Source organism: Podarcis melisellensis (assembly GCF_964234715.1).
Source record: "Podarcis melisellensis genome assembly, chromosome: 10".
Lineage (NCBI taxonomy): Eukaryota > Metazoa > Chordata > Lepidosauria > Squamata > Lacertidae > Podarcis > Podarcis melisellensis.
Window position 1 is genome coordinate 8,069,719 of NC_138542.1, and position 13,722 is coordinate 8,083,440.

The following is a 13,722-nucleotide window of genomic DNA, read 5'->3' on the forward strand; positions in this document are numbered from 1 at the left end:
TGTGGTCACATGTAGCACATCCACTACTCTGCACCACACACACACACAGTGCAAAATGGGGATACTAAAACTATTATTCTTTAATATATTCAAGGCATCACTTTAAAAAATAGCCCTTTAAACAGAAGCTTCCTCTAAAAAGAGAAAAAGAAAATTCACTCCCATATGCATGAAGCACAGTTTAAGCCGAACATCACTGACCAATCAAAATTAGTGAATGCACTGCATCTCTCTGCAGTGAAGAGAAGCGACAAGGTAGGCTGTCATTCTGCTCAGGCTGCCCGGAACACGCTTTCCTAAGCAGCCAAAGCTGCTCCTCTTCCGAACGGCTGAGCCTGCGCTGCCTCTGGAGACAAGAAGCCTTCAGTATGTTAAATTACTTTCATTATGCATTTTCAGATGCTTATTGATTCTACGGTGGGAAGCGGGAGACTGCAGCAGGCTCTGAAAGCAGCACTGCATGCTGTGTGCATGTGAACAAACAGCGCGGAAACAATGGCACAGCACAAGCGCAAATTTTCATTAAGGTCCTTTTTCGGAGAGATGCTTTTCACCCTCTTCCCCCTGTACTCTGCTAACAAGTGAAAAACAACAACAACCCCAAAAACAAACAAAGTATGAATCCCTCCAAACTGGAACTGTTCCACCAGCTTCGGGAATTTATTGCATCCTCAATAGAGGTAAGGCACATTCCTTTTTACAATACAGAGCCTCAGCAGTAGCTAAGAAACAATGTTTGTGAAGGGGAGAGAGATGACAGGTTCAGCTTAAAATTCTGATTTGGCTTCCTGCTTTTATTTCTGAGGACGCACAGCATTCAAATATGCTTCCTTCCATTTAAAAGGATGAAATCCTTAAACAGTGTTTTGCCTGTAAATTCATGCGATCTGGAAGATTACAGTGTCTGCACCTCTTAAGGGATGGAACAGCTCAGGTTTCGGCTGCTAAATAGTTCTTAATGCAGTTAAAATGCTTTCTTCTGTCAAGGCCATTAAAAATATATATATATTAGGCAGCCGCATATGTCACTAACAAATTCAAATATCCCATAAAGGATCATAAATGCTTTTTTGTGGGGGATGGGTTATATGACTAATCCCAGGTTGCCTATGGGGAAATTTTGTGTGTGTGTGTGCATGTGTGTGTGTTTCTGTTAAATGCTTTGCTACTGAAGGTATGTCTGAAGAAGCGTAATGCAAATAAGCTTACACAAAGTAAGGAAATCAAAATGCTACTTATAATTCCTAAGACGCAGTGGAGACTTTTAGATGGTCACATGAAGCCAATACATTAGTATGTAAACTAGTCTATTGTTAAAGCTGCATTCCACAGTACTTATGAATTACTGTTTTTTTTTTAATTGTAGAAACATTCCTCCCCTAACTACTACTGTATCCTTCCTTGGCTTTAACGTAATCTTAAAATATATCCAGTCTAAATGGATCCAAATGGAAAGGTATTTCAGTATGGGGAAGAACAGAAGAGAACTACCATATTCGGAAGTACTTAAATAATTTTGTTAATGTTATATACTCCTACAGAAAACAATTTCACACTGTCTGACAGAAGCCATCTTTCATGGTGTGCAATCAGATGATACTAGAAGCATGTAGTCAGTCATAATTGTATTTAAATTATTATAGAATCTCTGCTTTTATCATGTTTCATCTTCCTTTTCAAGGGAGCATATAATCTGATTCGGTTTTATTACCGACAACAAGAAAAACACAGTCGCCCGCAGATCTTCACATCAGCTATCGGGATTTGCTTATTATAATATATGTTTTTAAACCCAAGGATTTACAAGAAAGTTATGGATCTACATTCCCCCTCGAATGGTGTGTGATGCATATATGGACACAGAGGACTAACAAAGGCACCTGCTCAAATACTCAAGGAGAGAAGATTAATTCAGTGGCTTATTGCTGAAGCAAAATGGTGAGCATCTCTTGCAAATGGATTTATAACATAAAACCAGAATTGTGGATTTGGCTGATGAATGAAGAAACAGTAACACAAATTTTCCCTGAAGGAATATCTATATAAATACCAGCATGCTAAAATTTGGCTCCAAGTATGTCATATACAACAATAAAACGCCATTTGTAGCACTTAGTACAGTGACTAAAGTTTAAGGGAACTATCCTAACCAGCTGATGTAGTTTATGACCCGAGTTATAGTGTGCTGCAAATGAGCACACAGGAACTGGATTAATGCAACACACAGCAATTTTTGTGGCAAACCCGGGACTCCACACTAACGAACAAAAGTACCACACAAGCCATTGTACAACTCTAACAAAAGGGCATTTTTGAAGTCCAGTGTTAATTTCTATTCTGCAGCTTACATTTTTAGAAATGAAATTAAAAAGTGGTGCCAAACAATGGAGAAGAGGCTAGAAATTATGAATCACTCACAAAAGAGTTGCTGTCCACCAGTGGCTTTTAAAAGGGAGATACAACTCACATACACCAGGCTCTGGTCTGTAGGAACCTATAATTAAGCCTTTTTGTTCAATTGTGCTTTTTTTTTTCTTCATCTGCTGCTGATGTGCTGAAAACAAAAAGAAAAACTAAAATATTCTGCAAGGCTGGAAACAGATCGCAGCCATCTTTCTGTTGCCAGGTGAAAACGCATGTCAAAATCTGTCAGTGACACCATGTATGAATTTATGAGAAGCTGCTATAGTGAGCTGAAAGGCCCCTGAGGCAACAGAAAACAGGTAGGTTAGATGTTGCATGCACCCAACCTCTGTTTTAACATTTGCAGAAGAGCACAGCTCTGGGTATGCGTTTCATTTTAATTACCTCCCCATCTTGACATCTCTGCTTTTATTTAACTGAACATCTATCTAACTGACTGGTGCGACAAAGACCTAATGTTTAATCTGTCTGTCTAAAAGTTGGCACGTGGGGAATTTTTCCATTTTTGCAAGATTTCAGTTTGCATGTTCCTGCAGCTTAGCCTAGTAAAACAGGCTAGGTTATACAGTGTGCTTACTACCTCTAATCTTTCTGAGTTTTTTGTTAACCACTGCAAAGGGTATATAATTTACAATACATTTAGAATAGCTGTAAACATGTCCCTATGGCTAAGACCTCATAAACGGAAGAAATTGCCATCTAAGTCATTCAAAACTTGCATCTGGTGATAGAGTAACAGCTAGTATTTTTTAAAGGGTTTTCTGCTTTATTTCCTAACCAAAACTCTTATAGTATAAAAATCATTGCCCTTCTTCAATAAATATGCCAGCTAATAATTAACCAAAACGCCAACCTGTTATTGAAATTTCCGAGTGAAAGGATTAATAACTGTCATTTTATTTCTAAAATGTTTATTTTACAAGGGTGTAAACACGGATATGAAACAACCAAGACAAATAGGTTTTTGCCGAAATATCTTGCGCAGCAAGTCTATGCAGGTTTACCTAGGAGTAAGCCCCAGTGACCACAATGGGACTTACATTTGAGTAAATAGCACTGTCAAAAGGCCTAAGGCACAGAAAGTGGTTCACCTTTCAGAAGCAGTCAATTAGCAAGCATCTAAAAGTATTCTTATTAAATATGTGACACTGGAATCATAAACTACCCAGGGTGTGGTCATAGCAGAAGTCATATTGCTACAATTAATGCTATTTCAGTAAACCGTAAATGGATGGAAGACGACTTTTACAGTATTTTGTGCAGAAAACACACACAAATGCACCACCCACTTAAGCCTGCCTACGTAACCCCACCACGACAAAATATGTATTCTTGGTCTAACAAGATGACAAAGATGTTGTGATTAAATTCTCCCGCTTCATGCAGCTCAACAACTCAACACTATGGAGCCAATCTCTCTGCTAGCAGCTTGAATTTCCTTGCATGGAACATGCTGGGCAAATAAAAAAATATGTATCAATAGTTTATGAAACCAGTGCAAGAGACTACATACATTTGCAAATCTTTGCGCATATGTACAAACATTCACTTATAACTGCACCATCAATTTATATGCACCCACAACATTTTACACGTATCGATACATCAAAAACAATCACTCGATACAAGACACTTCCAAGGAGATAGCAGTACACCATTCCAATAACATGACTGTAATCTAAAGAAATGTTTCAGGGTGGAGTTATCATCCAGAGGAAGAAATGCAAAATGCATGTTTCTTTGAAATATAGCCACCTCCCTTTCCCCACAAAAGCTTCATATAAAATAATATGGCTTAGTTTCCAACAAGTACAAAGGTCAAAGCTATGCGTGCAGTTTGCATTGCAAATGTTACAGCCATGTTTTTAAAAAAAATTCTTTCTTTTACTGCCTTCAATTCCTGCAAGCTAAGTACAATTCCAAAGTCACCGTGTGTTAGTTAAAAGCTAATAAAAACCAAAACCTGCTTTTCTGTAGACGTGTGAAATTATGACGAGCATCCAAAAACCAAACAGCTTTATATGTTCTCTCTCATCTTTCAGGGCAAAACAAACTTCCAACCAAAGAATGTGTTTCTCTTCCATTCTAGAAGTCAACATGCAGTCTGAATCCAACATTACAGTTCGAGATGCCATTGACGACATCGACACAAATATGTACCAACCACTGTCTTATCCATTAAGCTTTCAAGTTTCTCTCACTGGATTTCTGATGCTAGAAATTGTATTGGGACTTGGTAGCAACCTCACTGTCTTGGTACTTTACTGCATGAAATCCAACTTAATCAACTCGGTCAGTAACATTATTACAATGAACCTGCACGTCCTTGATGTAATCATTTGTGTGGGATGTATTCCTCTAACTATAGTTATTCTTCTGCTTTCTCTGGAGAGAAACACAGCACTGATCTGCTGCTTCCACGAGGCTTGTGTCTCCTTCGCAAGTGTTTCCACCGCAATCAACGTCTTTGCTATCACTTTGGACCGATACGATATCTCTGTGAAGCCTGCAAATCGGATCTTGACCATGGGAAGGGCTGTGACGCTCATGACATCGATATGGGTTGTCTCTTTCTTCGCCTTCTTAATTCCATTCATCGAAGTGAATTTCTTCAGTCTTCAAAGTGCCAATACTTGGGAAAACAAGACGCTCTTGTGCGTCAGCACAAATGAATACTACACAGAGCTGGGAATGTACTACCACCTTTTAGTGCAGATTCCTATATATTTTTTCACCGTTATAGTAATGTTAATTACGTACAGCAAAATCCTCCAGGCACTCAATATCCGAATAGGCACAAGATTCTCCACGGCACAAAAGAAAAAAGCAAGGAAGAAAAAAACCATCTCTTTGTCCACACAACACGAAACTACTGAAGTCTCCCAAAGCAGTGGAGGGAGAAACGTCGTCTTTGGCGTAAGGACTTCCGTTTCTGTTATAATTGCCCTACGGAGGGCTGTAAAGAGACATCGCGAAAGACGGGAAAGACAGAAGAGAGTCTTCAGGATGTCACTGTTGATCATTTCAACTTTTCTTCTCTGCTGGACGCCAATTACAGTTTTAAACACGACCATTTTATGTTTGGGCCCAAGTGACCTTTTGGTAAAACTGAGGTTATGTTTTCTAGTCATGGCATACGGAACTACTATTTTCCACCCTCTACTATACGCATTCACTAGACAGAAATTTCAGAAAGTTCTGAAAAGCAAAATGAAAAAACGCGTTGTTTCAATAGTGGAAGCTGACCCCATTCCAAATAATGCTGTTATACACAACTCGTGGATAGAGCCTAAGAGGAACAAGACAATTACTTTTGAAGACCATGAAGTAAGACAAAAATGCTTAGTACCTCAGGTTGTCACAGATTAGATTTCAGTATTCACTGAATCATTTAATAGGAAATGTTAAGAAGAAGCTGAAGTAAATACTGCCAAAATAAGGATCTTTTTTTTATTTAAAAAAAAAATGGACGATAGAATTGGGTAGACTGTAAATGTTTGACATGTGCTAAATAGATAAGGCCTGTATATTCTATTTCTTCATTAGTCAAGGTGTGTGTTGCATGGCAGTTTGTTAAGAGTAATACCATGGAAATATTTTGTCAATATGCTGTCCTCCAATATACATCTACGTAAATATTTTATATAAAAATAGCCTTAAAAGGTGTACACTTTTAAACATATATATATATTTGAGTTGCTGTAAATATATAAAGCTTTGTTTTTAAGCTTTCTGCCACCAAGAGTTTATTGGCTTGACATAACTTGCGTGACATTAAGGTTTTTAAATCTTTCCAGATGGCTCTCTTCTGATATATCAAACTATATTAATGAACACCAAACTTTTTTTTAATCAGAGCCAGAAATTATAATTATGTGCCAATGCATCCCACACATGTTCATCACACACCACATCTCTGACCTAATCTAAGGAATTATTAAATTTTAAGTTTCTTTAAAGCCGAAACAACCTGCCCTTACAACTAGTTTTCACAGCAAAAATAGACAACCTCTCTCATAACATAATGTTAATCTGTTACAGAAATGGTTATATGATAATGCACTTCAGTGTGAAGTAAAATGGATGAAATAAGGAATGTTCTTCCCATGTTTACGAGCCACATAAACCAGCCCTAATTATGCTTTTCTGATTTTAAAACAATATTTTCTTCCTCCCAGCACTTTCTACTAAGTGTAGCATTGCAATCAAAATGCCAAATCTCCAACAGTTACTTTCCACAAATGCATCACAGGGCAAGCAACACAAGTGTTATTATGAGCCCATCCAGACATTAAATTTGCAGTACAGCATTACTTCATTTGATTTGTAGGACCCAGATATCTGCCCTCAAGGAAGGCAGGATATTGCGTTTTCCTACCACTCAAACTAGCACTGCATCTTGTCCAATAACTAACAGGGTAATTGCAATTTGGAAGGCTATCAGAATCATAGTTAGCTGCATGATTTCAACTCTCCCCCACTCAGCCTGAAAAGAAAGGAATTGCATAGGAACCCCCACGGATCCTTTATCATTCTGTTCTTACTACCGCTAGTTAACTCTAACTCTTAAAGCACTGTGCAGAATAGACATTTGAAATGGTAAACTTGCAGTGATCCCTTAATCTTCAACCAGATGTGATATTGCTACATTTCTGCCAGTTAACTCACTGATCAACACTGGGCGCATCCAGCTGTCATCGCTGCTTAGGCCAGGGTTTCCCAAACTTGGGTCTCCAGCTGTTGGGTCTCCCACCATCCCTAGCTAGCAGGACCAGTGGTCAGGGGTGAGGGGTACTGCAGTCCCAAAACAGCTAGAGATGTGACTTCGGAAAACCCTGGCTTAGACCACCTGCAAGGTGTAGAACCCGACACTGTACTTGAGGTACAGTAATTTGGATCCTTGTCCCTTCAGAGCTAATAAAGACCAACTTCTGATCAGGCTCAGCAATGCTTTTGGGAGAGAGGTGAACACAGCCTTTTTTTAAAGAGGGGTTTCTTATATTTCTTCCTCAAGATGATTGGGTGACCAATCTAGGATACTTTCCCCTGGGCAGCAGAAGTGAAACTGAACAAGTGATGGTGTAAGGACTCCAGGCATTTCCAGAGAAGACAGTTTTCTCTGCTTAACCAATTTGAAATATAACTTGGGCATGGGCCAGGGGCAGCCTTGATGTGGACATTGGAAGGAAAAAATCCAACCCACTGCCCATTTCATTCCAACGATCTTTGTGCACTGATTCTAGAGTGGACTTAGGATAATCTTGCAAGTGAATCAGCTACCTGATATTAGGTCTGTTGCATCAGAAGTCCTGATGCAGACCCAAGTTGTCAACCAATCTGTCCTGACCTGGCACTGCTCTGATCTCACCAAGAGACTATAAAGCCTAGCACCAGCCAATGTGATGCTTTGTGAAATGGGGGGGGGGGTTTGAATTTCAATGAGCACCTTAAATTAAGCTACCCCCCCCTTTGTCACGGGTTTTCAAAGGACACCCAAAAGGTTCAGATCAGTCAAGAGGTCTTAAAAGACTTATCAAAGGCAGGATAGTAGACGTGACATACCGTATTTTTTTCATCTATAAGACGCCCCCATGTATAAGATGCCCCCTTTTTCGGGGCAACAACCAATCGCCAGTCCACCCTCGGCACTATCCGTGTATAAGACGCCCCCTAATTTCTGACATTATTTTTAGGGGGGCCCTAGTCTTATACACAGAAAAATACGGTATATGGCAAAACCAAGATACTGAGATGCATACTGCAAACACCCACACACAGTCACTTTCAATTTAATGGGGATGCTATGGAATGGTTTCACCACTGTACTAGCACATTTAGAGGCAGAGTCTTCTTAAAGGTTCCTTGCTTGGCCCCTGTAAACAAGGGAAGGAGTATGATGTAGCCTCTGATCCCATGCTTAAGCCCAGCTTCAGCTATGTTCTGCTTCTCTGGCTGCCCGAGCAGCTTCAGAAAGTTGGGGATACTGGACAAGGTGGTCAATATGTACATGGAATTAAAGCCTTCACAAATGCCAGCTTTTAAGAAGTCGCCCGAGGGAAGATCTACCCCATCCATATAAAGCACAGCCAATGCACATTTAAAGCACACAACGTGCCCCAAGGAATCTTGGGAACTGTAGTTTCCTCCTCAGAGCTACAATTCCCAGCAGCCTTAACCAACAACATTTCCCTGGATTCTTTGGCAGAAGCAATTTCATTCATGGCTCAGTAGGTAGAGTATGAGACTCTTGATCTCAGGGTTGTGGGTTCGAATCCCATGTTGGATGAATTCCCACATTGCAGGCGGGTTGGACTAGATGACCCTCATGGTCCCTTCCAACTCTACAGTTTTATGATTCTAAGTTATGCACTTTCAATGTGTTTTGGGTGTGCTTCCAATGTATGCTGCGGATCTGCTCTGAATCCACCCAAGGTTTTCAACACGGAAAGATGACCAAGCTATCTGTTTGTAAGATGTTGCTACTCTTTGCTGTTGTGGTGTGTCTGGAGACCCGCAAAACACAAACACTGCATAAGTATATTGAATAAATATTAAGCCTAAGTTCCAAGAGTTCTGAATAACAGGTGGCACGACGCAAAGCACACACACGCAAAGCTGCTGCTTGCCAAGCCTAACACAACCCACTGGCCACATCCTGCGGCTTAGCAAGTGGTTTAACTATCTGTTTTCGCTGCCTACCTACAAATTGTCAATCAGCGATGGGCCATCATGCATGGCTGGCAAGATGCATTCACTTTGGCCACAAGTTAGTGGCGCAAGACGGCCTTTAAAAACCCTGCATAAAAATTACTTATGCGGCAAAAGGCAGGTCTTTTAAAAGACAATACAGTTACTGAGCAATTGCAGCAGAAATTATTATTAAGAATATTTGGCAGGCAAGCTAGCATTAAAGACGACGTGATGGTAGAAGTGGGAGGAATCCATGTATCAGAGTCTCAAGTGTTACAAAAACCTAAACTAAACTAACTAAATGCTGATGCTAACTAAAACTTATCAACCATAATGGTAGCTCCTATAACCCCAGGAAGATTAGGGAGAACTGGCAAACAAAACAGATTAAAGTAATAACAATGGCTCAGCATTCATCAAGCATTCGTCACAACCTTCTTTGGAGCAACTCTAAATCTTTCATCTGACAGAAGGGAAACAGCACCAGCTCTCAGTTATCTAGAAAGCAAGGCTCCACATCAATGCAAAATATTCTCAATCACTTTAAATCTAATCCCTATCTTGTCTTTAAGGGAGACTGAGGTACAGCTACTGTCAATTTACGATTCTATGGCTTCTCACACAAGAGATAATACCCACCTTACAATGACAGGCACAGATTTGTAACACAAGCAAGTGTAAATTACTTTTTAAAAGTGACGGACAGAATTCACAGAATTCGCTAGCACCCCTTTCCAATAATTTAGTCAAGAAGCAATATGTGTAATTAGATGTACTGATAATAGGGAACCGGAGGTGGTTTTGGTAAGGACTATATCACAATTAGCCAGTACTGTACATACCGAGTATCAGATAACTAAACAGGTCTTCCTGGTGAATATACCTTTCTGGTGACGGGTTCATTCACTGCCATTGTATACTGTATGTTGTATTTTTTTTTTTTTTTACAACAAAGAAACGGAACTATCTTCTCTTCCCCCACAGCCACCTACAACCCCTCTGGGCTGGGCTTGGAGGGGCTAGGAAAGGTCAGTCCTGTCCCAGCCTACAATGTTCAGGGAGGTCCCAGACCTTCCAGAGAGGCTTCTGAGGGTGAACAGGGAACTGCAAAGGGAGACAGGATATATACCTTCAACAACTCGCCTGAATTAATTCCTCTTATGGTCTAAGCCAACGATACCAATTCAACAAGACTAGGCTTCCTATAAGCAACTGTTTGGATCTTGCATGTGATTCTATCATCATGTATCTGGTGGCAAAGCAACATCTTTCTGAAACAGCCCTTCCCATCTCTACGGTGGAAGGAAATTAAATGTTGTACAGTCGTACCTTGAAGTCAAACAGTATCCATTCCAGAAGTCCGTTCAACTTCCAAAACATTTGGAAACCAAAGCCTGACTTCCGATTGGCTGCAGGAAGCTCCTGCAGAAGCCGTGTCAGATGTTCAGGTTCCAAAGAACATTAGCAAACTGGAACACTCACCTCCAGGTTTGCGGCGTTCAGGAGCCAAAACGTTCAACTTGCAAGGCCTTCGCAAACCAAGGTATGACTGTACAAGGGTTATAATCTGAAACAGACACCTAAAAAGAGGCAGCTACCGGATCTGACATTAGATTGTATGTACTAAAAGACTAGATTTTTAGGCGGACAGCCTCCTTAAATGTTTGATAAATGTGTTGTGTTTGCAATATCATTTTTCGCCAGCACTGCTTTTGCCTCAACAATGCTGCAATCGCTCATGGTTAAAGGGAACAATGGTCATATCAGATAGCACGTCCTTGTTCCTCTTATCAGTCAGATGAAGGAAAATAGTTGATTGCTCTTTAGTTATCTGACTACCATCTTTAATTCAAATTTCCTGTCCTCCTCTGACAGATGGTTTTAACTCGATAAGTGTACAGCCAATAATAGTGCCATATTTTACTACCAAAGAGTTGCATTGGGTTGTTCCAAGCGCCTGCTGTAACAATGTTAGCCTAGGTACAGTATGGCTACTAATAAGTAAATTGCATTGAGTTCAGTAGGATTTACTCCAAGGTAGTGTGTTGCACAAGGCAAATTGTGAGTTGCCTAAGACTGTTCAGCTGATCATATTTTATCTAATCAGCTAAATATATGAACAAGTGTCTTCCTCTTGTAGGCAGCTCCTTTCTTCACAATGGGAGCAAAATACAGTCATACCTCATGTTACGTCCGCTTCATATTACATTCTTTCAGGATAAGTCCTGCGGCGACCCAGAAGTACCAGAAAGGATTACTTCCGGGTTTCGCCACTTGCGCATGCGCAGACGCGCAAAATGACGTCACGCGCATGCGCAGAAGTGGCGAATCGCAACCCGCGCGTGCACAGACGCAGGTTGCGTTCTGCTCATGTTGCGAACAGGCCTCTGGAACGGATCCCGTTCACAACCAGAGGTACCACTGTAATAAGTAGAAGATCAGGAAGTAGTTTCCCTATCCAAACAAAATAGGAAACTGCATTTAACTGAAGACTTCTTAATTTCTCAGTTTGTTCCCAAGAGCTACATGAGCAACCAAAAGACTTGTTCATGTCTCAGCTTATTAAACAGAATTAGGATCATCCAAACACAGTGTCCCAAAGGGCAGGTTGCTTCAGCTGCAACGCCAAACCAGTTCGGCATTTCTGGAATGAGCTCGGCGCTTGCACACTCCCCACCACCAAATTCACTTGACTAGCAAATTCCTGGGTTTTGGAAAACCATAGTTTGCCACCTGAACAAGCCTCACAAACTTCTGGAGCATCCCTGTACCATTTTGTACCCTTCACAGTCAAGGTTACGAACTGTGCAGAGAGCCACCAACTTCAGAAGAATGCTCTTCAGAAGATCTGTCCACTATAGATTCATCAGCCTTCACAGCAGAATCTATGGAGATCGCAAACCTGTCGTCCTCCAAACACAAGGTGGGTTTCTTACATTGAGAGTTTGTCTTGCATTTAACAACTTGCCTGGTAGCCAGAACCAAATGCAACTTCCATGCAGGCAAGTAAGCAGGCTGGCAGAGGAGACACAACCTGCTCTACCCCTCTTCTGCCAGCTTGCTTAGTTTCCATGCCAGCCACAGAAGAAGGAAAGTCTCTAACTTCCTCCACAACAACCATGGAATTGCACTGGGCAGAGGGGGTGGGGGAAATGGAGTCATTTTTTTTAAGTCTTCTTTCTAAGAAGCCAAACAGTCTAAATAGCCAGGTTCACCATGTTAGAAGGGCAGCTTGTGCAAGCTGTTGGTTCTTGTGCAAGCTAGTAACTCTTGTTGGGTTCATCTGCAAGGCTGGCTTACAGAAAGATGCTCCCTGTCCATTTAGGTCTATACCTCTGAGTTTAAGCACATTAAAAAGTAGTGCTCAGGGTAGCTATTGATTATCTCCTCGAGACTCACGCAAAGATTGCCTTACAGAACTGGGGCAGATCAATTTTTTAAAGATGTGACTGTCCAGGATCAATATATTTTGCCAACAAGCTAAAATCACCCTGCACAGATCTTCAAATATAACAAAAGCATTCTGACTCAAACACCACCTTGACTATTCCCTACAGAGCTATTCAGCTGCTATGTGTCGTTAAACACAGGCATCCATACCTTAGGGAACATTTATAATGATGCTTCTTTCAAATCCTTTGACACTTTCTGATGTGAAAATGGACTTTCCAGCAGTCAAGCACAGAAGCATTATCAGATCAGAAACTGTTTTGGAATGGTTTAAGGATGAAACTAAACCCAAAACCAATCTTGTATGCCATGGGTTGCAATGACAGAAGAATTCAAGAACAGTGACAGAGAAACAGGTTTCCTTTCATGTTAGTCAGTTGAGTATAGGTTCCCCCAGAGAGAATAAGGGATTTGAAAGAATACTATTCTTGCAATTATCTTAGCAAAGAAATTTCTCATACAATATGCTTTAGCAGCTATCGCTTGAGACAACACACACACACACTTGGGTAATACATCTCATTTGGATTCAAGGCAATTTCAAATGATTAAATATTGTTAAGCCACTAAAAAGACAAAATGTTTGCTTACACAGAGCAATTTAAAATCTTCAGTTGTGACATTCCAGCATATGAGCAATAGCCTGTAAGATTCCATTCCACCATTTCAAACAGGCTCTTCAGGAGTGAATAAACCCTATTCTAATAAACACATTTTGAAGCAATCATGAAAGCTAAAAAAAAATCTAGTAAACACACACAACCCCAGGCCCCAGTTGCTCTCCAGCACAGAACCATTATTCAACAACTTTTTTTTAAAGTGATGGTTATAAATGCTTTTTTTTGTGCATTAAAGGGAAAATTAGATAGTTCATATCATACAAAATTACACCAGGACGCACTTCCCTCAAAATTCTATTATGGATTATATTCTGAGTGATTTCATGTACATAAATAGCTTGTGTGAAGGACAAACACTGGAGTGATATGACTTTGGTCTTAAATACTATTCTACTTTACTCGAAATGAACTAACATGCTACACTGGCACAGTCCTGGATTAAACCAAATTCACTAAAACGCAGAAGCTACTTTCTCTCCCATTACCTAAAATTTAAAGGGCTAAAAAGGATCTATGGATTTCTGGTGCTTTACTACAC

The 13,722-nt window shown here is 40.4% G+C and overlaps 2 protein-coding genes across 9 annotated transcripts in view; one reads left to right on the forward strand and one right to left on the reverse strand.

Moving 5' to 3' along the window:
• Positions 1–13,722, reverse strand: part of COG5 (component of oligomeric golgi complex 5) — a 170,493-nt gene that overhangs the window by 130,223 nt on the left and 26,548 nt on the right. The window lies entirely within an intron of this gene.
• Positions 48–5,876, forward strand: GPR22 (G protein-coupled receptor 22). Of its 6 annotated transcripts, XM_081927833.1 has the most exons (4): positions 48–680; positions 1,682–1,938; positions 2,569–2,723; positions 4,467–5,876. In XM_081927833.1, the coding sequence occupies exon 4, from the start codon at positions 4,492–4,494 to the stop codon at positions 5,791–5,793; it is 1,302 nt and encodes a 433-aa protein (XP_081783959.1). In that variant the 5' UTR covers positions 48–680; positions 1,682–1,938; positions 2,569–2,723; positions 4,467–4,491; the 3' UTR covers positions 5,794–5,876. The 6 variants fall into 6 exon arrangements, with proteins under 6 accessions (XP_081783959.1, XP_081783957.1, XP_081783960.1 ...); XM_081927831.1 differs by having other exon boundaries at positions 1,682–2,723; XM_081927834.1 differs by lacking the exon at positions 2,569–2,723.

Excerpts from the sequence above, each read along its gene's own strand:
- GPR22 (XM_081927831.1), top strand. The coding sequence starts at position 4,492 with ATGTGTTTCTCTTCCATTCTAGAAGTCAACATGCAGTCTGAATCCAAC.